General features: G+C 35.5%; 1 protein-coding gene across 7 annotated transcripts in view; it reads left to right on the top strand.

Annotated features, from left to right (window-relative positions):
• Positions 1–24,390, top strand: part of KLHL13 (kelch like family member 13) — a 201,091-nt gene that overhangs the window by 103,702 nt on the left and 72,999 nt on the right. For 2 of the 7 annotated variants that reach the window (XM_032258323.1, XM_032258322.1), the window contains exon 3: positions 17,510–17,575. The exons of 3 other annotated variants lie outside the window; for them this stretch is intronic. In XM_032258323.1, coding sequence (XP_032114214.1) covers positions 17,510–17,575 — 66 coding nt within the window. Of the gene's footprint in view, positions 1–14,243; positions 14,371–15,626; positions 15,811–17,509; positions 17,576–24,390 lie in introns of those variants that run through there. 2 more of the 7 variants (XM_032258328.1, XM_032258324.1) reach the window with 2 other exon arrangements.

Below are 24,390 nucleotides of genomic sequence, written 5' to 3'. Positions count from 1 at the left end.
ACATGTCCAGGCAGTCCAGTTTGTTAATATATCAAACTATTCAGAGAATAGGCAGTGTTCAGAAATAAGAAATCTGAAAAATCTGTAAGATTCTTATGCAACATGATGGTTTACTGGAGGCTTTTTTTTTTTTTTTTTTTTTTTTGAGTCGGGCCTCATTCTCATCCAGGTTGGAGTGCAATGGCACAATCTTGGTTTGCACGATCACTGCAACCTCTGCCTCCCAGGCTCAAGTGATCCTTCCACCTCAGCCTCCTGAGTAGCTGAGCCCACAGGTGTGTGCCACCATGGCCAGCTAATTTTTTTGTATTTTTGGTAGAGACCGGATTTCACCATGTTGCTGAGGCTGGACTTAAACTCCAGAGCTCAAGCGATCCACCTGCCTCAGCCTCCCTAACTACTGGGATTACAGGCATGAGCCACCACATGCAACCCTACTGGTGGCGTTTTCTTCCAGCTTGCCCAGTGTTATGACAATAAGGATTTAGTCTTGTATATTCATGTTCATTCAGTTGCATTAGTTCTTTAAAAATCAAAGAATCTTTTCAGTTAGATTTGAATCAGAGCTGTAGGTACTTTCCGATTTGCTCACTTAAAGCAGTTCAAGGAGAAAACAATGAAAAATTATGTTGTTGGATGGATATCACATTACCACTGGCTCTTTTGCTGCTTAAATATCATCTAATCACGACCTGCAGGAGCCGTGTAATGACTTGACTTGTTCCTGTCCTATTATGATAGTTCTGTCACAGACTACAGAAAGGTTCCAAAAGTCATCTTTTGAGTTTTAAGCCATGTGAGTAGAAAGTTTTCTAATGGCAGTGGTTCCCAGATGCAAGTTAGCTCATGGAAGCGGATTTGTTATGGATATTGTCACAGGTCTGCAGTGATGTATGAAAAACAACAATAGTGATTATCCCCAGAAAGCTAACTTTATTAATTACAAAGGACCATCCTTTATTCTGAGATTGTTCTTTACGCTTTTTGCTTGTTCAAATGCTCTTTTATCCTTAATTTAATGAAATTAAATTTACGATGGTAATTGTAATGTTTATTCAGGCACTTCTCTGTGCCTTTGCTCTTCCTGGATCTGTACCCTCATATGAAACCCTTGAGACGAGATATGTTTCAGAACTTATATTCTTTTTGGATTTTAGAAAGGCAACACAGTCTGTGTATACTATATTCTATAACAGGCCTAGCAGGGTTTAAAGTGATACCTGATAATCAGTTACAGTAATGTTTCTGCAGTGAAATGTAAGAATATTTATACCAACAGAGAGAAAAAGCCTGTGAATAGCCTCACGTCAGTTCAGGTCAAGCTTTACTACCAGATGAGTTCATATCAGTTCAGATTTTGGGGCCAATTGAGTTAGAGGCAAGAAAAAATTGATTTCCAAATGTTTGGATTTTGAAATTGTGGATAAGGGGTTGCCTTTTTAAATGTCTAACTTGCAAAATAAAGTTGAGTATCCTATGTAGGACCCCAAAATGTTTTTGAAATTTCACTGGTTCACAAAATCCAAAAGCATGGGAAACATCCCTTGAAAGCTATTGAAGTGAGTATAACTTTACTGTTGTACTCATCCCTGACCAATAATAATTTTCCTATTTTGTTTGCAAGGAAATAAATTGATGTTGTAAAAATCCCCAAATATACTTTTAATCAAAGTAGATTGAAATTAAGTTTATCTTGTAGCAATTTTAGGAGGTTGGGAGAGGAGAGAAGGTTGCAGCCTGAATCCATCCACAATTGTCAGTGATGGATTAGGATTCTCTGATAGGGATGGGCTCTAGCTTGACTAGCTTAACAAGTCCTCCTGGCTGTATTTGTTTGGTCAAATAGATTAGTGGGGATATTGGTCGGTTTTGGGTAAGGGGAATGTGAAATACCTACGTGAACATAGATTAACTGATTAATCTTTGGCATTTGTAGCTTATGTTTCTATCCATCAGATGGGGTTAACAGTTTCCATCTCACAAGTATAAAATGATTTAGGAGCTATGAAAGTACTTTGACAATGAAGAGCACGTTAGCATATAAAGTCGAAATCTTGAAGAAGAAGTTATATAGTATGAACTAATAGAATCAAAACAACACAGCTACACATTTCTTGTCCTAGTAAATTTGTCTAGAAAGTGGACTTGGTAAAACAATTATTTGACCTAACTGGGCCATAATTTGGCTCTTGCTTAAGAACAGTATTCTCTGTTAACCTATGTACCAGTTATTTATTGACTAGCCCTCAGCTTCAGAGTCAGTCTTTTTTGTCTGGTCTGTGAAAATGGACCTGAATCTTTTGCTTTTGTCTTTGTTTGTTTTGAACCTTTTAAATAGTTGCTTCCTTTACCACCTGGCACTGAAGCTTTGTAAGTAGAGGGTGCTGGAAAGGTATGTTAGGAAGGAAGTACTTTGACAATGGTGACCACTTTAACATATCAAATCATAATTTTGAAGAATGATTATATGGTACAAATTTATATAGTATTTATATGTTTATATAGTTGTTTGTACAGTATTTATATATTTTATGTTTATATAGTTGTTATATATGATATATATCTTATATAGCATTTATGTGGTTTTGCTTCATGGTTCCCTGTGTGCTCACTCAGCAGGCTGTTTTTTGGACATCTTCACCAGTGTTCAACTTCTTTACCCAGTGGTTGGTAGCTTCTCCTGGTGCCCTCAGAGACAGTTTTATAATAGAGTACTTCTGGTAGGACTCTTTCCAGAAGGTATATTTTGAGCGTGTTCCAACGGGTGGATTTCTGGCAAATTCCAGCTAATGAGCACTGCAGCAGCTTCTCTGCCTTTCATTGAGCTATGGCTGCGCCCTCTCCAATAAAGTCTGGATCTGAGCCTTGCATGGAAGTCACTTTCTTTGGTGCTCTTTCTCAGCTCTAGGGGTAGTTGCTCCTGATATCTGTGATTCTTGTGTGTTTTAGAATCTCTTTACTTATTACTAGCCAATTTCTCATCATTCCAATTTCCTGTTATTCCAACCCTCTGTCATAGTTAATAATTCCTTATGTGCAACTCTCCCTGTTCAAATTACTGTGTGGTTTCTCTCTCCTGATTAGACCCAGGCAGTTGCAACCAATTAAAGATCTCTCTGAGCCACCATGTATCACTGGCAAAGCAATTCTTAAGAGATGATACCATTGTATCTGTAGTTGAAAAATTCAAATATCTTCTGTCTCAAAATCCAATGAAGTTTAGCTATTCTTCCCATGGGGCCTCTGTGTACCTATGTATTTGTTTCTCTTTCTCTACGTGTCCCATCACCTTCACTGTGAGATCTCAGTCTTCTCTCCTTCTCCATCTATTTGCTTTCATACATTTAGTTTCCAACCCCAGCTTTGCCTTTGGCTTCCCTGAGCCTCAATTTCTGTCTTGGTGAGGCAGAGATGTAAAAGATCATAAATGAATGAAATCAAGGACATGAAAGTGCTTTGTAATTAGTAGAGTACCCTACAAAATTGGTGATATTACTTGTGTTTATTAAATAGTTTTCTCTTCCATGTTTTCAATTTTTCAATTATGTTTTATTTTAAAAGCTTTGTGGGTACCTTCAGTGGTACTTACAACCTAATAAAACAGATACATCAATACATAGAATTACTAGGTGAGGCTTAATGTGCTGGGTGCTAAAATAGGGGAAAAAATGAGGATACAGGAGCCCTGACAATAAGAGTTTAATTGTGGCCTGAGGATTCATGGATTATTTCCAAGGAGAACCATCTGACCTTGAAGGACCTTAGTTGCAATTTGTTAAATGATTGTGGCACAGATGAGCCTTGCGATATAAACTTTACATGTACTCTCATATTGAATCTTTACAATCATACTTATATTCTTACATTATTTTATTATGTCTTAGACTGATTTCAAACTATTTTGCTTGAAGAAAGATTTTTGTTCATTTTTTTTAATTGAAACCTACCTCCAGTTATGTTTGAAACTCTATGTTAGTAAAATCTACAGATAGAAAATTATATTTTTATGTTGCTTTTCAGGTATTTTCTATTTTTATATTTATTAATGGATATCTACATTTGAAAAGATGGTTAAATACTTCTCACCTGAGAACTAGAATAGGTTATATAATAATCTCTATATTGAAAAAAGGAAATGTTTTGGTTAAAAATGGATGACTCAATGTCTTTTTTTCCATAACAGGGTGTGTCAGTGGGCTTAAAACATTCTATGAGATGACATACTATACAAAAAAAAGTAGCATACTATTTAAATTAGAGGTGGTTACTCTTTGAATGCAAAGTATCGTGTCAAATCGCAGGGTGAGTGCATCTCCCAGTGGAAGATGATGCAAAGTGCAAGCAACTATGAGTCTTCCCGAAAGCACTTGTCTTTATAGCTTGGATTCTATGAGATGCCCACCAAAGACAGTTAATCCTTTATCTTAGAAAGTCAAGAGGGATGAGTCTTCAGATTTATTAGGAACCCTTCTTTAGTTTTCAATGCTTTGTGATGAATCCATACTTTATCTTTTTGCAGATGAGATGGAAACATCCTGTTTCTTTGGCAAATAGAACATAGCACATATCGCTTTTTTTTTTTTTAATAACTATGATTTGATCAGTGTTTTCTGAAGTATTATATGCATGCTACTGGTGGAATACGTACCCCTGGAAATAGACAGACTAACACAATTTGAATAGATTTGTTACTTATCTTAACTCTGATTAGGAAAAGAAGTCTGGTATATCGTATTTGTCATTTCATAGACATTATTGCTGAAGCTAAGGCTATTCAGGTAACAGCACTTCACCCAGACCAAATGAATTACTGGTGCAGTGTTCAGGCATGTCCAAGAATGTATTGCTGCATTCTTTTCATAGATACAGCAATATTCTACTCCTAGAAAATAGTAATATTTAAATATACAAAATATTTATAGCATACATAATTGCGAATTGGAATCAGTGCTGTGCTCTTTTTTTGTTTTGTTGTTGAGGTCAGCATGGATGAATGGATAAAAATTGAATTTTTAAAATGTAAAGGTGCAGATTGTGAGGGAAATCTTTTTTTTTTTGATGAAGCTAGCAATGTATCTTTAGACAGACTTGAAGACCAAATTTAGTAAATTGTCTGAAATGTCTGCTGCTGTTATAGAAGGACCAACTGCAAAGAAAAGAACTATCACACTAATTTGATGGAAGTATTTGAAATTTGTATTTTCGTAAGTATGATGAGAATGAACCTCTTTCCTTGTATGTTAAATGTGTAGAGACACAAATGTGTGTGAAACCTTTCAATCCTGTGCTTTTTTGAAACACAAAGTGTGCTGTACAAAATCTACCTGAGGAGTTCCTTAAAAAATTAAACATAGAGTTTTTATATTACCCAGAAATTCAGAAACTCCTAGGTATTATCCCCACAAATCGAAAACTAATACTCAAACAAATGTACACCCATGCACAGGGAGGAACTATTCACAAAAGCCAAAAGGTGGAAAGAGCTCAAATGTTCATTAACTGATGGATGGGTAAATAAATTGTGGTATCTACATATAATGGAATACTCAGCCATATAGTATAGTATATTAGAAGTACTGATATACTATATAGTGGATGAGCCTCCAAAATATTATGTTAGTGAAAGGAGCTAAGCACAAAGGATTAGATACTAGATGATTCAATTTATGTGAAATACTAAAATAGATAAATCCAGAGTGACAGAATGCAGATCCAGAGGCTGGGGGCAGGAAGGAGAGAATGGGGAGCAACTGCTTAATGGATATGGGTTTTATTTTGGGGTTGATAAAAATGTTTTGCAACAAGATAGAAGCGGGTAGTTGTGCAACATTCTGAATGCACTAAATGCCACTGAATTGTTTACTTGATAGGTGCAGCAAACCACCATGGCACATGTATACCTATATAACAAACCTGCAGGTTCTGCACATGTATCCCTAAACTTAAAGTAAAATAAAACATTTTAAAAATTCACTAGTTTTATCTTATGTGGATTTCACCTCAGTATGTAAAACAAACCTTACCCAGTAGTATGATATGTATGACACTGTATGGGGAATAGGATAATGTTAGGTTGTGCATAAGCATTTCTTATTACAGCAGTTAAGTATTTTCACAGTTGCCTTCTTTTTATGAGAAATTATAATAGTTTCTTATTTGCAGTAATAAGTTTTCCTTTAAAGATAAATGTAAGTTTTAAAGAAAAAGTAAATAAGAAAGATGGCACTGATATGACAAATGAAGGCAATTCAAAAATAAATGAAAAATGGCAACTTCAAAGAGACATTTTATTCTATATTCAAGCCAATTAATTTTTATTTTTATTTTATTATTATGATTATTATTATTTTAGAGACAGAGTCTTGCTCTGTTGCCCAGGCTGGAGTACAGTGGCACCATCATAGCTCATTGCAGGCTTGAACTCTAAGACTTAAGTGATCCTCTCACCTCAGCCTCCCTCACAGGTGTGTACCACTCTCTTTGCTATTTTTTTTAAAAAAATTTGTACAAAGTCTCACTATGTTGTCCAGGCTAGTCTTGACCTCTTCCCACTTAAGCTTCCCAAAGTGTTGGGATTACAGGCATGAGCCACTGTGCCTGGCCAATTTTTAGTGAGTACATATTGGACACTAGTTGCTGTTTATCAAAGTTGAACGAGATGTGACTTTTGCCTTAGGAAAAACTCTCAGCCTAAAGGTGATAAGCCAAATCTATAAATAACTCAAGGAGAAGCTGAATGTACCCAGTGAGATAACAGAGGACAAGCAGACTGAGGCTAAGACCAGGTACCTGTTTGGTTTGATTACCAAACAAGAAAATGTTAGAATAGGCTGCTGGGTATAGTGCCTCATGCTTGCAATCCTATCACTTTGGGAAACCGAGGATGGGGGATTGCTTGAGACCTAGAGTTCAAGACCAGCCTGGGAAACATAGCGAGACCCCATCTCTAAAAAAAATAAGATAAATAGTGGGCATTGTGGCAAGCACCTGTGTAATCCCAGCTACTCAGGAGACTGAGTTGAGAGGATCACTTGAGCCCAGGAGTTCGAGGCTGCACTGAGCCATAGTCACATGACTGCACTCCTGCCTAGGTGACAGAACAAACCCTGTCACTAAAAAGGGGAAGGAAAGAAGGGAAGAAAGACGGAAGAGAGGGAGGGAGGAAGGAAGATGCTAGGATATATAGGGGGAAGTTAAACTAAACTCTATGTACAAGTGCAAACAAAACCTCAACTTAATATTAACATTGGTGGTTGATGGAAAGATGGGAATTGGTGGGAAACCATTTTAGAGCAAAATTTGCTTTTGAAATTAGGAACAGGGAGCAAAATTACTTAATAAATGCAACAGGCAATGTATTCAAGTTTCATTTACTGTGGTCCTTTTTGCCTCTACCTTTTTCTCTCTCAGTAACTTGGCAGTCCTCTGGGCTTCCTCTCTCCCTAGCAGTCTCCCATTTAAATGTAGAATAGTAGATTGCTTGAGAATGTTTGCTCTGGAGCTAGACTGCCTGGGTTCAAGTTCCAGTTCCGATATTTACACATTGTGTAACCTTTCAAGTGATATTAGTCATGTCATTTGATTTTCCTATGTATTCAACTTCTCTTCTGTAGAATGGGGATATTAACAGTAACTGCATTATAAGGCTTTAGTAAGGATTAAATAAGGTAAATGATTGAATGGGTTTACCATTTATAACACTGCTTAGCACATGTTAAGTGATCAAACAAATGTTAGCCATTATCATCATCTCCAGTCAGTAAATGCTGTCAATTTTATCTCCTAAAAGTCTTTTTGAATGTCACCCACTATCACTGCCTTTAAGATTTTATGTTGTCACAATTGTAATTGTGCCTTAACTAGTCTTGCACCCTCACCCTCTCTCCTAACCATCCCCTCCGTCTCACTTGACATACTCTTGCTTATTCTGAAATATTCAGCTCAGATGTCACCTCTGTGAAACTTTCCCTAATCCTCTGTGCTAGTCCACTTGGGGCTTTCCATGTGCACTTATGTTCTTTGGAACATATCTCATTTATAGCACAGCTCATATAGTACTGTGACTGAACCTGATGTTCCCTGGGTTGTGAACACCTTGAAGGTGGGAAACTGGGTTTACTAAGCTTTGAACTTCTACCTTAAATACAGCCCCAGGTACAAACTAGATGCTTATTAAATGTTTGGGTGGATGATTGAATGGCCTCTGCCTGTAGAAAGCTAATTTATGGTCTTCATTTGGGAAGCTAAGTTGAACACACCTAAGGATAAGTTATGAACATTATGTAGTAAATGCTGCAAGAGTGTAGGAAGAAAAGGGCATTTGGTGAGTGCTGGGGGTAATAAAATTAGACTTCAAAAAGGTAGAGCTTGATTTAGAACTGAAGAATAGGCAGAACTTGTGTGAACAGAGGGGCGGCCACAATTTACCATGAAAAAGGGATGTTTTATGAGTTGAATTGTTGGCGACAGAAAACAAACAAACAAACATAGCCTTAACAAAACAGAGAAGAGACCAGTCTAATTAGGGTGTATGTGTGTGTTAATGGGGAGAAGGTATGTGTTGAAAAGTACAAGTAGATCATGACCTATAAGCAGGGTGTGTTCTAAAGATTTATTTAGAAATCATTTGTTTGGACATGACACGTAATATACATGGTTTCTAGCCAGCTCAAAATCTTGTATTTAACCTACTTAATAGTGAACTATCCCAGGGACAGTGCTCCAGAACCTGGGAGCAGAGGGTCAGGAAAGGTGTGGTGGATTTTGGGCTAGAAGACAGTGTAATAGAGAAAATTGTGCTTTGTTGTTCTCTCATGACCCTTTCTGTACCCTTTTTACATCTCAGTTTCTCTATCTCTAAGAGAAAGTTTCTCTGTCCCTCAAGGCGCCCCATGCTGCTAACTTCCTTGAAACAGAACCCTGCCCAAAGTTGCTAGGGCTCTAAAAGGCTCTCTCTTACCTCCAGCATTCCCTCAGGGCAACAGCTCTTTGCTACTTGAAGAAACTTGACTAAACTGATTCACGCCAATGTGTGAATAACTGATAGCCACCTCATCCTGGCAGCTGTACTTATTATAATTTTAACAGCCTTCTTGTTAGCTCAAATAAACCTGTAATTGCTGGAATTTCTGGCACTGGTACAGAGCAAACAATGTGGGAGGAGGGTGAGGGTTGCAGAGAGAGAGAGAAAGAGAGAGCAAGGCAGAGAGAGAGTTTCACTGTAGGAGAAGGTATTTTGAGACAGGGAAAGCTTTGGCCAAGAGCTTTGCCTAATTTTCCTTTCTTCACCTGCCTCCCCCAATTGTTCTTGTGTATTCCTCTTCACAGATTTACTATAGGCTGCAAGTTGTTTAATTTTTTAAGTAATAACTTCTGTAGCAGTTCTGGGTATGATGGTACTGTGTTTTTTAGTTGTGTGCAAATCTGGGATTACCTGTAACAGGAAATAGTGTTGAATAGATAAGGTGGGGCTGGAGGTTGAGGGGACCTTGAAAGTAGAGCCTACAAATACATCCATAGAAATAAGTAGTCATGGAAGGTTTTTGAATGAAAACTTCAGATGATGAAAGCAATAAAGGATGCTTAATGAATTCTAAATTTTGAATTGGAAGTGATGGAGTATTATGTTTACTCTTGGCTTATGATTGGTTTATGCAGAATCGTATTTCTGGTTACCATTTTTCATTGTTCTGGGAATTCACATTTAATTGTTATTGTCTCTCTCCCTGGCTATCTGTTCTCTGTGGCTCCTGAGTCAATCTTCCTTCAGGATTAATGCTCCTAGAGGCTTTTATGACTTTTGTATTCCCAACTAGCACATAAGGGCTTATACATTATGTTTCTGTGTCCTCAAATTCAAGTCTAATGTTAGCAAAACACAACTTCCATTTATAAGACATTTTTTCCTTTTTAATGAAAATTTCCAGCCTTTCCAAATATACCCCAAAACACACTGGAGATATTGGTTAATAATCTGCATCGGTTAGCTCTCAGAGCTGCAGGAACTTTCACACCCACTCCTTAACCTATGCATGTTAAACCATGTTGTACATAAGCTCTTCCCTTTGGGGAATCTCATTGTCTTTTATTCTTTATATTGTTCATTATGCAAATATCCTTGATATTTCTGCTCCACCAGTCTGCATACAAGAGAAGCCAGAAAATGGGGTGAGAAAGTGATTTGAGACATTTCCTTAAGGCTTAATTATAATTCTCTCATTGGAACAGTATTCATAGATCTTTAATCAAATATGTTTATTTTTCTCTATTTTGAATGTTAAAAGGGCTTGTTAGCAATGGGCCCTCTTGTGTGTCATTTGTGTATTTTACTCTTGACTACTCAGCATACCATTTACATTACCAGGTATTGGCGATGTGCAGTGACTTGCTTGGTTGAATTTGCTATTTCATTTTTTGCTCCATCTAGTGGAGCAGTGACTGTCAAAATTGGATTTTGTGGTTTACTCTTTCATCATCACTGGTTGCAACAGTAATTTAATAGGATCTAATAATCCAAAGAATATACTTTTTGTCCTTTTCATTTACCAGTTCACAAAAATGACTGCTTTTAGGAGATATTGTTTCATTTTTCAATATTCCCTGGCCTAGGTGGTGACAAACTAATAAAATGCATTCCTTTGCTTTACCAGCCCTATCTTGACTTAGAAAACTGATTACTGACATTTCCCTTCCTTATGGTAGCTAAGTGTTTTTCTTACTCAGTTCAGTTCAGCAGTCACCTATTGATCCATTTCCCCCACCATCCCCATTCATCTATCAAAAAGTTGTTATATACCTACTATGCTGGGCACCCTGCCAGGCACACATAGGGTCTGCCATGCAAACATCAAAAGGAGCCATTTAGGTATACTATTTGCAGTTGTAACATTTTATGTTTTCTTGTGATTCAAATCTTAGTTTTGGAAGGAAAAGGCCCTTTAATAATTTCTTATTTAATTATCATCGGAAAAGTGTGGTTAGGCATGGAGGAGGGAAGAACCTACCTCTGCTGGCTTGATTTCACCAAAATTGCCTCCTAAAATTGGGTTACTATGTGACAGGCACTGAGTTAGTTATAATACAAACATAAGGAAGGCCCAACCTCAGCTCTCAGGAATTTATAATCTAGGGAGACATAGAAGCAGTTTTAACCCAAAGAGACAGGAGCTATAATATTCAAAGTACCACAGGAGGATAGCAAACCCATTACCTGCATCTTCTAAGGGATATGAGGGAAAGTTTCACTGAGGGAAGTTTGCTTGAACCCTTAAGCATGACTAGAAGTTTGCTTAATATACTAGAAGGGCAGAGAATTCCAAGTGGAATCAGATGTGAAGCCACTGAGGCATGAAGAAGTATGAGATGTTTGAAATGTATGCCAAGAAACTGCTAATTGTTAGATGAAAGGGAGCTCTGTGGAAGTAGCATTGGGAAGGTATTTCTAGCATAGTTATGGGTTGATCATTTATGTAACTTTTGTCATATAGCTATCTTGCAGCTTCCATTAACTATTTCTTCTCCCCTCCTCCAGCCATCTACTTTATTATGTGAAGGCCTTTTTTTTTTTTTGGAGGGAGGGTGTTTAGGAGTCATATTTGTAGTTTTCCCCATAAAATAAATATTAATACAATACAGAGGTGACAAATAAAAACCAAATTAGGTATCAAGAGACCTGGCTTATTGTTTCTACTTCTCTCAGTGGCTATGTCACTTGAGTCAAGTAATTTAACAACTCTGTTTCTTCATGAGTAAAATAGGAATATTAATACCTGCATTGCCTACCTCAGGATCAGGTTGAAAATGAAAATGAAACTCTTAAAAATAAAGAGGCAGAATAAACTTTTACTTGGAATTCTGCTGGCTGAGCTAAACTGACATTTAAAGCAAGTAAAATACTTTGTGGAGTATCTGGATAGGAAAATTAGGATAGAAAATAATTCTTACTTCCTCATTAACCCACTATATCTGCCCTTTAGTCTTTGAAATGTCATTTAGCTTATTTCTATGTTTCCAAACTAACATGATAAAAATTTTAAACTTCCTAATTTTCTGGCATATATATCTTGGCTCTTTGAAATTCTCAGTTTGACTATTAAATAGCAATTGATTTAAGATTTAGGTGTGTAAAATATAAGTTGGTATATTTCATAGTCAATATTGAATAATTCACACCTATTAAGTAGTTTGAATTACTAATGAGTTACTGTCTATCATTTCTGGTTCAATATGGTGGTAGAACCTGAGTGTTGTTCCATTTTAGATATATATAAGATGGTTCTGATTCATTCAGTTAGGATTGGGAGATTATGAGACTTTGGTCTTCTGCCTTCTTTGCCATTTTTCCTAATTCAGTGACAATGCAGGCAGCAGTTATTAGTAACATTAAATGACAATTCCATTCATTTTACTTCCTTTGACCCCCATCTCCCCCATCAGATTGAGTAGTAATCTACTGAAATTTGATAAATCACTTGAAATACGAGCAGGAGTATGAGCAATTGCTTCCAATATAAATTCCCCTGGCTAAACCTTCTTTAGACCAATGATTCTCAAAATCTATCACTATGGATATTTCGGCAGGACAGAAAACTCTATAAACCACTTAACTCATCCTGCTCTGAGCCATCTTACATACATCAGAAGAAAGGGAAAGAGTGCTGCTGTGGATGTGATAACACAATGGTATTTTAAGTGTCATGTAACTGAATTATTTATACTAGACTAATATTGACCCTGTCATCATAATCACTAATATTATGACACTTGTGGACTTCCAAGAGGTAGCTACCCCTCCCCTCTTTCTGCTTTTGCAACTTAGAGATGAACTAGTTATGTGAATTTGGATAAAATACCTATTATAGTCAAAATATAATATAAAATGGTTGTCGAGATTTTTCTACCAGGCCTAAAGGAAATAATCTGTCAATTGGTCTGTTTTTCACAAAATGAAATGAGGAAATGATCTGGCATATTTTCTCTTTGTTTTAAAATCTATAGTTTCATTGATACCCATTTTAAAAACATTCTTCTGAAGATGCAGTTGATTAAATCATTTTAATATCCCCCGAGTACTGCCCTTTTATGAAGATTACTTGGAAAATGTGGCACATTTACCAACTCACACTCTCCTTTTATTCTGTACTTGCTTTTTATTCCTTATAAGTTAGTGGAAAGGCAACTGGTCAGTTTTTTCATTCAATAAAAAAGAAGGAAGGTGTAGACAGCCTTTATTTGGGAATTCTTTAAGTCATTGAGAGAATATTTTTAAGTGTTAACTACTTTTTGAAATTATTGGCAGAATCTTTTAATCCATTTTAACATAAAATGGTTGACTAAGATGGAAAGACTTTTATTGTCTACATAAGAGAAAGCACCATGGTTTTTGCATCATTGCGTAAATCTAAGAGATTGTGCATACATAAAAAGGATGACACAAAGCTGAATGCTAAGTGCCAAAATCAACGAAAGCTTGAGTACTTACTGAGTATTTGACACTGAGCATAATGGGATGTGGTTCCACAGAGAGAGATTACTAAATATTTACATCCAAGGACATGATTCTCTGAGAGTTTCTTATCCTAATCTCCCAGCTAACATTATAATCCTTTTTAAAACACCCCTTTCTCACACTTAGATTTCCTCCTATTAAAGCTCACCCTTGGAGATTCTGAACTTTCTATATTCAAGCACCTATACTCACCCACTCACCTCTTTTTGAGATATTCATGAATTCCTTTTATTATATGGATCTTTAGGTGAATTATCTTGGTTTACTATGAATAATAAAGCACAATCATAATTTCTCTCCACTTACAGCTCTATTTTTCCAAAGGTCACAGCTCCATCATTCAACTTTTCTATTGGTATCCCTTTCTCATCAATTCCCTGGAATTTTTGAACCAGGATTGTGAGGTATACAGCCAGCAGTGTTGTATAGTTATTTAAAGTTGCTGCCGAACACAGATCCATCTCTCTTTACAATTTATGTTTGTTCCTTTTCAGGCTCGGAGTGGTGAAGGAAGTTACTAAGATTAGTGTGCACTATGAAATCTAGGAAGGTGGGCTTTCAGGGACATGCTAACTTATCCTGAGGCTCTGACCTTTGCCTTAGTCTGATTTTCTCACCATCTTCTTTTATTTTGTGGGCAAAAGATCAAAAGATTTTTGGAACATTGAGTGATAAACATTAGCAAGAATGCCTGATTTCTGGTCCCTGTAATGACAGAATATTTTTAAAACCATAGACTCAAATTACCATGGAAGATATCACAGAAACAAAAAGGAATTTGAGCTGGATCTGTAAGAATGGGTTGAGTTCAGGAAAGTGGAGTGGGGAAGAGATTTCATGCAAGAAAGACCTCTGGAGCAAAGGTGAGAAAGAACAAAGAAAGCTGTGAGATACAGAACTGGAAGTTGGTATTATGATTTACTACAGTAAACTGAAAGAGTAGGTTGACTAGTATGTTCTGAGTTCTTAGTGCTAGGCTTTGTTACTTGATTATTTCATTTATCTACTCATTCAACAGATTGTTTCTCATAGCCCACAGGATAAAATCCAAACCTGTTTTCTGGCATGCGTGGTCTTCTGTGATATGGTTTCTGTATACCTTAAAATCTACTCCACTCAACACTATGTACCCACTTTTCAGTAATATTGAACTCTTTCCAGTCATATCGAAGAATTTGCTGATCCCTCCAACAAGTTATACTCCTTCACATGTTCCTATCTTTGTTCAGGCTATTCCTTCTAGAGTTCACTTGATGTGTGCTTCATTCTTCAGCCTCAGTTGCAATGTATTTTTTTTTTACTCCTCTGTTACTGTAGAATGCTAGGCTTATATCACTAAAGTTTCTAAACTGTATTTTGTATTGTCAGAATACATGCCTGTTTCCTTCACTCAGTTTATGAACTTCCTGAGGGCTAGGGATTGTGTCTGGTTCACCTTTACATCCACATAACCCAACATAGTACCAAACAGGTAGCGAGTTCAATAAATACATACTTACTGAAAAAAACATTCATTGATCATTTACATCACATGTAGTTTTATTTTAAAAGAGCTATCTAGATGCAATGGGATTGACAGATTGAACATGGGCAATGCAAGGAGATGAGTTATATGTATTTTTTGAAGTAGCTCGTTTGTTTAAAAAAACAGTATGGGGTAGATTCCTGGGAGATTGATAAAGAAGAAAAGATAGGACTGGCTACTATGGGCAAGAGAGAGGGAATAACTAAAGATAATAAAAAATTAAGATAATATAACAAATAGCAAGATAGTGACCCTAAAAAAATAAGGCTACTTTAAGGTAAACATCTTTTTGTTTTCCTAAGTCAGACTTCCTGGTGTTAAAATTTGTCTCACTCCACCTTTGCTCCAAAGATGAACACTTTGTTCCTGCTCAGCTTACCGGAACTAAGCTCAAGATGTATGTGCTTCTCGTTTTCATATCTGGTCAGCTGTTTAGACATGAAATATAAATAGTTCAACTATACTGACTACAATTTCCTATCAAGGGAAGGTATGCAGTGCATAGGTTGTTTTTTTTGTTTGTTTGTTTTGTTTTTTTGGTTTTTTTTTTTTTTTTTTTTTTTTTTTTTTTGATATGTAAAGCCTGTTTCTGCTATTGGGAGCTACAACTGAAGTGTTATACCAGGCAGATGCACTGGGGTGCGCTACTATGTAGCAAAGCCTAGCTGTGCATCACAGCTCTTAACTTTAAAACTCCAGAGAATTTGATGAGAGAGGGATCCACAAGAACATGACAAATGATGAGAGTTCAAACCTTAAGAGAAAAATGGGCTTATTGGTAAGAGACCTTTATTTTCCTTTATTTACTGCTGTTACTTATTTATTAAAATAGCAAGCCTGTTATTTCCATAAGTGGCTGTGAAGCGGTATACAAAAATCAATTTTAGATGTATTGTAGAATTCAGGAGACATATTGGTAACCACGCAAAAAGCATAGGAAGCATGTACAAAGCTTGATTTTGAATAAGATTTCTAAGGGAATTTTATTTTACTTCATACTTTATTATAGATTTATTTATATAGCTTAAATGTAATGCAGGTATGAAATATCTATATATACATATATTTAAAAAGTTAAAATAAAGAATAGTGACTTATGTAGAAATACATAATTTCACTCAGTTGCCAGAAGGTGGCATACCAGATTCTTTTTAAATGCACAAAGAAAAGAAATAATATTAATAGGAATATAAAATAAGCTGTATTTAAAGATATTTTGATGCATTTTTAAGCAAAGAAATAATATAATTGTTATTTTTTGGTGAGGCTTAATTGTAAAACATGATAAATATGAATTTGACCTATTGTAGCTTTTTATCATTCAACAATAATGTTTATGTGTATAGCATTTTAAAAGTATACTTTCAAATAGTACTGTCATTAAGGAGATGCTGTTTTGAATTTATCATTCCAAAAAAGAAATAAAATATTTTCTACCTACCTTTTTTCATAAGAAGTCATTAGATTTATATTGCGTTTTGGATAAGGTCTTTGTCAAGGTCTTTCTAAAGATACCTTTAAACTATGACTTTGATATAGTTATGAATTTTAAAATGCAATAATGCCTATGAGATGACTCAGAAAAAAACCAAGACAACCTGAGCTCATGTTTTTTCAAAATAAACTAATGTTTACTTTCTATATGCTGATAACAACATAAATGAAATAAATGGAAATAAATGAAATTTTGTATTAGAGCTCATCGTACATCTGCCAGCCTACTTTAATTTTTTTTAAGAGAGCTAACTGTCAACAGCATATACTGCAGTGCTTCTGTAGTAGTCTCTATTTTTAAAACTGCATCCCTGAGACAGTACCAGAAGTATCTCTATCCAACATTGCTTTTTGTATTAGCCCAAATGAGCTAGATAAATGACAGAATTTAACAAAAACCAAATATTCTGGTTAGGAGACAGTATATCTATTTATATGTTTTTATTAATTACAAGCAGTATGAAAATAAAGAAAATGGTAGTAAATGAACATAGAAGAACATTAGCCATCTGTTCTCTGAAAGCTTATAATATGTGTCATTTGCTTTTAGGTTTTTATGGCAAAGCAGTATATCAGCAAAGAATTGACCTTTAGGCTTAAAAAGCTACAAAATGACAAATTGTTCCAAGGGGCGAGTATATATTTACTGGAAAAGTGTCTCCTTGTGTCTAAATTTGGCTAGTTTAGTCTTTTAGATCAACTGCCAATAATTGTTATACTTAATGCCAATCTTTATCCCAGACTTTCTGAGACATTAAGAGAGCTTCTGAAAACAAATAGGATCTTATGGCTTTCTCGTTAAGGGTTTTTTAAAGTTAATTTACATAGTTTAAAATTGTTCTGTGTGGTTTTAAATGTTCAGGATTTATAAATATGGTTTATTAATTTACAGCTGAAATATTGTCAGGGTATGCTTTAAAAAATTTGAACTAAATACAGTAAAACCACAATTAACCAGATTTCTTTTTGCACTCCACTTTCAGGAGACGGAGGCAATTGTCATTAAAACAAGCCGATTTCAAGGATATATTCAAAAAATCAACCTTGGGGTATGTCCAGGGGTCTGCATTTTTCCTCACCTTTTTTCTCAATGCGAATTTGTTTTCATGAAAGACCCTGAGAATACTAGAAGATATTCAGTTATCAAGTATAGTTACAGTAATGTCTAGGGCACTGTGTTTATTAGGAAAAATATGTAAATCATGCTGTTAAAAATACCACACATCATTGTATTGTACCTTATATTTTCCAACATGCTTTCACAAACATAAATTCATTTGGTGTTCATGACAACGCTGTGAGATGGGCAAGGAAAGCAGCATTTTCCCTATTTTACAGATGGGAGAAGATAACACTGGAGGTCAGAAAGCTAATCAGGGACACAGCTGCAGTTGGACCACAGATGTCTAGCTCTGTCCTCTTTTGCATTCTTCCTCATGGAAAAAGTTTGAAACAAGTTTTTAACATTTTAATCTCTTTACACAATCAAGATAATTTGTTTTCTAATTGTTGTATCTCACAGTTTCCCACTTTGCATCTGTCTGTCTGCCTCTGCCTATCTGTCTGCCAGCTGGACACCTTACTTTCAGATGCTCCCAGACCTAGAAGGATCTGGAGTGTGGGAGGGCAAGATAATGGCTGTGCAGTTTGCTATGACAACTGGTGGTGAGCAGCTAATGCTCATATGCTAAGGAAGGCCAAGGGACTGGGAAAGAAAACAATCCTACTATAGGCTAAGGGATCTTCAGCAGCAGTTAGCAACCTTGACTTTAAAGCAGTGTTTCTCTAATAGTTTAGTAGACCTGGTGTGATAATCAGCTGTAGTACTTCTTCAGAATGCAGAGTACTGGCCCCACCTCCAGATACCTGTATTTTAAATAATCGTCTCATGTGATTCTTATGCACACTAATCTTTGAGTCCATCTGCCTTAAAGGTAAATAACTTTTCTCTTGGTGTATGTATTGCAGCATAAAGAAAGGAGCCACTTTTCTCTCAGCAACTTCTGTGTTCCATGTCAAAGCATATTAACCAGGGTAGTGGGGAGCAAGGGGCAAGCAAGAGTGATGAATGACAGATATTATTTGAACACATTGCTGTATGTACATCTGAAGCATATCACAATAGTTAATGTGCATTATGGTGACTTTGAGGTATTTTATAAATGTTTGTATCTATTTTAGACATGGGGGCAGAAAGATTTCTCCCAAAAGGTGAACAATAAGTGAGTTTTGATATTTTAATAGTCAACCTCCCCCAGTTGTTTTTACTTTAAAGTAATTTAAAAAACTGTATAGAAATCTAGGCTATTCAGGGTTGTTCTGGTAGTTAAATGTTTACTGTAGCAATGTGTTTAGACTCAGTTGTGTTTCCTGTGTGTATACCCAGTCTAACTGATTAGATTATAATGGTCTTGTGGCCAGGGAACATGTGTTCTTTTATATATTTGTAACATCTAGCAAAGTCAGAAGTTCTTGATATTTATTGATGACTGAAATAACTCACTCAGCATGTATCTCCTTTCTACAGGTTTTGGGCTAGGCATAGTAATTTGATTGGTTTCATTTGTGAAGCTCAAGGAGACGATCTTACCCTGTCAGTAATGGCTAATATGCTAAGGAGATCTCAGTTGAAATCAATGCACTTTAGTTAACAGATGTGAAAGTGTGGTCCTAATTAATAAATGTGCTTCTCCCCTGTTTAAAGTATCAGTTTAAGCTTGATCTTACCTGTTTTTGGAATGCACGTTATGTTGTTCTGTGCTTTACAAATCTGAATCTGAAAAATTGGTATTTCTAGAAACCCCTAAATGTAAATATTTTTGTTTAATTTCTGAACAGTGTCATAGAAATTTAAACAAATGGCTAGACCCTGTAGGGGAAGACTCATAAAAATGCTCAACAGTGTCAGTCCAGCTGAATAAGGAATGAATAAATAAATATATGCTAGCTAAATGGAAAGTGTATTTTACTCAGTGTTGTGTAGCTTCAGAAATCCATGAGAAGTAACTGATTTAAAAGATATATTTGATTTTGAAAACGTGAAGTGGTTCTGAACTTATTTTTTGAAGTAGACAGACATAGAAAGGCAGTCAGGAAACCCAGATTTAGATTACCTCTAGCTTAAATCTAGATTCAACCTAGAAGATGAATTCTGTTTTTATTCAAAATGATATTTACTTTAGTTAGCAATAGACCATGAGATAAAGGAAAAGAAATGATTTCCCTTTCATTGGATAGCCATTGCATCCAAATAATAAAAGTTAAACATAATGTAAAAACAATGCTGTGATTATTTTACGACACATGAACACTTGATGTGGCATGTGCTAATGATGTTGTAAATCATAGAATTTTAATTGAATTGCTGTTTGCAGGGATAGCAATTTTAAATTACATACATTTCAGCTAGAGTCTATAATTTAGACCTATGACTATACACTTGGCATCTTTCAGTATAACTGCCTCTGTACTCTGTAGCTGTTTGGTAGAATTTAAAATCGCCAAAGAGAAGAGTTCTAAATTAGAAAACTAAAAGGATCTGGAAATAGTCATGAAAATAGAAGTATTGACCAGGTTGCTAAGTCTCCTGGATAGTGCCATAGTGGACAAATAACATGACTATAAGGACATCTTTAAGAAAACTGTTGGGTTTCATGTTATGGCAGTGGGTCACAAGGTTCAAGTTTGAAATTGAGCCTCTTTTGAAGTTTAAGATTTTCTCATTCATTATTTGGTCAAAACCTTTTAGTTTTAGACAACAATAGTTTCTGTGGCCATATACATAGGAAATTCAGTTTTAATGATTAAACCTGGAAAATGGTAAAAAAATGAAAGCAATTGAATATAAACGGCTCTTTTTCATGGAAATTTTAAATAGTGTTAAAATAGTCTTAATTAGTCATTAGGATGATTCGCTTTCTGTGAAAGTGCTGCTGGTTACAAAACGTTATTTTGATTATAAGTTTTTTTTTTTTTTTTTTTGAGACGAACTCCTGCTCTGTCTCCCAGGCTGGATTGCAGTGGCGTGATCTCAGGTCACCAAAACCTCCACCTGCCAGGTTCAAGGAATTCTTCTGCCTCAGCCTCCTAAGTAGTTGGGATTACAGGCACATACCACTGCACCTGGCTAATTTTTTGTACTTTTAGTAGAGATGGGGTTTCACTATGTTGGCCAGCCTGGTCTTGGTCTACTGACCTCAGGTAATCCACCTGCTTTGGCCTCCCAAAGTGATAGGATTACAGGCGTGAGCCACTGCAACTGGCCTCTATGTGTATTTTTAACCAAGATTTATAAATAGGAAGATGAAGAGATTGGATAACCAGGAAATCTTCCAACCTCATATTTGGTTATAACATTTATGATGCACATGTCAATGTTATAATAACTTTTTGGATGTAAATATACATTTTTCAAGGTAGTAGCACTATTTCATGAGTGCAAAATTGGGATGTTGAAGAAAATATACTCTTCTAAAAGTATTTCAGAAATTCAGATTTTTATAAAAGTATAGGTAATTCTGAAATAATATAGAGTATAGCAAATATTGAATTTGTTTAACTGCCATGTCTTTTGAGATTTGGTAGGTGATGTGCTTATTACTGAAAAATTTTTCAATCATCATAAATAAACATTATTAGAGATTGTTTATTCTTACCAAAATAGTGCAGTATTTACAAATATAAAGGTTTCAGTATTCCTTACATCGTCTTCATGTAATTTTGGCAGTCTTATTTCTATATTTGATGCTACTAAAATTAAAACAAGCGAGTGAAACTATTTTGAAAGCTTCATATGAATGTATTTTCATTCACTAAAGCCATATTCTAAACTATTCAGTTGCACTGTATATTTTACGTGGCTTTTTATTTTGATAAGTTTACAGATTCAATCAGAAAAGCTAACAATGGCTTGACTATTTTATTTACCCAAAGTAGTTTGAGGAGATACTTAGGAAGTTGCTGAGAGATGACTAAACAGGTAAGTGATCACTATTTCAGATGAAAGCAGATATTTTTTTATTGGAATGATTAGTTTTATTTAAGAAAGTATACATATTCTGGGTGATTTCCTTTAATATATGCTTACTTTTAATAAGATATTATGTCTTTATATATTTTTTCATTTTAAGAAGATTATAGCCAAAAATTATCAAACTAACAGATAAATATTCCTCTTAGCCTCTGCTTTTGGTAATAGCATGTTTAACAACAGTATTTTAAAGATCTTTCATGATATGTTCTGGCTTCAATATATAATTCTGATTTAATCACTCTTCTGCTTGTAAATTTCCCTTTAAATTTACTCAATGAATACTTACCAACTGCTTTCCAATGGGCCAGGAATGGTGCATGATTAGCAAGATACAAAGATCCAGGGATTCCTTCTTGAAGGACACATCAGAATTTGAGAAAGACGTCTTGGGCAGATGAAGTAACATAGCTATAGCATAAGGTGTAGTAATAGCGTGGCGTCTTTTTGGAGCATTGATTTGCTGGGCATGGTGGTTCACGCCTGCAATCCCAGCACTTTGGGAGGTCGAGACAGGCAGATCACTGGAGGCCAGGAGTTCGAGACCAGCCTGACCAACATGGTGAAAACCCATCTCTATTAAAAATACAAAAAATTAGCTGGGCATGGTGGTACATGCCTGTAATCCCAGCTACTCGGGAGGCTGAGGCAGGAGAATTGCTTGAACATGGAAGGCAGAAGTTTCAGTGAGCCAAGATGGTGCCACTGCACTTCAGCCTGGGAAACAGAATGAGACTCTGTCTCAAAAATAAATAAATAAAATAAAATAAAATAAAAACCATCGATTTCCACTATCACAATCCCAAACATACACAAACATCCTGGTTTGGAATTTAAAACATTTTTTTTAAAAACAGATGGGAACACTTTGAAGCATACAAGAGCAGAAAAAAAAAAAAAAAAAAAAAAAGAAAAACATAAAGAGTAAAGATAGTGCCAGAAAACAAAATAAAGAAGGAAGGGCAAGAACTTCTGAATTTCCCATTCAGTGTTATTCCTTTTTTTCAGCTGTCATGAAAGAGTGAAGGTAGTCAGAATCTGTGGATCATTGGGCCTGCAACAACTGGAACTTTGTTCCCTTCTCAGTCTCTCTGTATTTTTGCTCACCCACCCCAGCTCCTATCTTAGCCCCATAACCTCTTTCATCTGACCCCCAACTATAAAAAGTGTTATGTAAACATCAGCAATTACTACCACTCTGACTTTCCTTTCCCATTCCAGCCAGTCATTACTTTCCTCACCGCTATTGTCTTTTCCTTTGGACCCATTACCGAATGTTTCTGCCTTTTCAGCATGCCAGCTCCTCTTATTGCTCTTTTCTCTCTGTCCAACATGGTATTCTTCTTAACCTATGGAAATGTTACAGATAGTAAGAATACTGCCCTTTACATTGCTTACACCATCATGGTGTGAGAAATTCTCTATGCATATACATGAATGTGTGCCTGCATAACATTGTTTGTATTGTTTGATGATTTTGACTCATTTATATTGCTTGATATCTTTTAACATAAATCCAAGACATAGTTATGCTACAAAAGGGGATGTCTTTGCATATTCTTTGTTGGCCTACTAGGTTTCACACAGTTCTGTTAAGGAAATTTCCAACGTAATACTTTCCAGTGTAGTTGTCTTCAAGAAACATCTGGGATTTTCCATTTTTTATTGTGGCAAGGCTACATATCTGAGTATCTAGTAAGAAAGTTTTAATGTCTCTGATAATTTCCTGAAACAAATAAAGGAGACACACACATGCACAAATATATATAGTTACACATGTGTATAAAAGATACAAACACACATGCACATAAGTATATAAGTGTACATAGCCATGAATGTGAACAATTTTATTTCCTTTAAGAAGGAACCCTTAATATATTAAGAATTTTTCTCTGCTGTCCAGAATTTTTCATGTGTTTTAAAGGGTTTAACACTCCTATTTGGTTGCTATCCAAGTACTTTTACTGATTGGTGGAACATAAACAAAGTACAAAATTTGGCATGATCTGCAGTCTTGTCTGAGCGTTGTGAATAACATTGATATTTTAGATTAGTCTGAAGAGACATTTCAGAACTGAAAAGATTGCACAGTGCCTGTTCATACAAACTCTGGCTAAGGCTATTACTCTTTAGCTGTACCTACCACAAGATTAACCAAAACTTGTATGAAAAAGTAGGTAAAATTTCTTAGGGCACATCAGGAAAAAAATGGACCAAGAGATTAGAAACATGATACATTAGTTTATTTTATTTGGTGAGGTGGTACTGGTGACAAATTGTAGCAGTCAGTCATCAAATTAAATTTTACTACAAAGTTATTTAGGAACATTTACAATGAGAAAAAATATCAGGCTATTGGCAATATATTTTCCTTTTCTCTCATACCATGACTGCTTAAGTTATATTTTCTTCCTGAACATACTTAAACATCTTCTGGAATTTAGATTTGGAAGTGGCTCTTCACGCACAGCTTTTCTTTTTTGATTTTTCTCCCACTTCTGTTTTTCAGTGAACGTATAATTGGAGGAGTTGCTCTCTCTTTGTAGTCTCATTTCTTTAGAATACATTGAGACATTTATAGAATGTGGTTCACTTCAAATAGAAACATGCATCTTGTGGAATGGTTTCATTGGGAAGAACAGTAGGGATTATATAAGAATTCTAGGAGATCGAAATCTGGTTTCTAGTTCCTCTTTTGCTTCTAGCTTGTGATATAACATTGGGCAAGTTAACTTCTCTGGGTTTCAGTGTTTTCATTTATACAATGAGTGTACTGAGAAAAATGAATTCTTAGAGTCCTAAATTTCTAAAAATCTTCTCCTTTTACATTGGGAG

Source organism: Sapajus apella, unplaced genomic scaffold, assembly GCF_009761245.1.
Source record: "Sapajus apella isolate SASKATOON/1434 unplaced genomic scaffold, GSC_monkey_1.0 scaffold102, whole genome shotgun sequence".
Lineage (NCBI taxonomy): Eukaryota > Metazoa > Chordata > Mammalia > Primates > Cebidae > Sapajus > Sapajus apella.
Note: the sequence above shows the minus strand (reverse complement) of the source record. Positions and strands in the feature narration are given on the sequence as shown.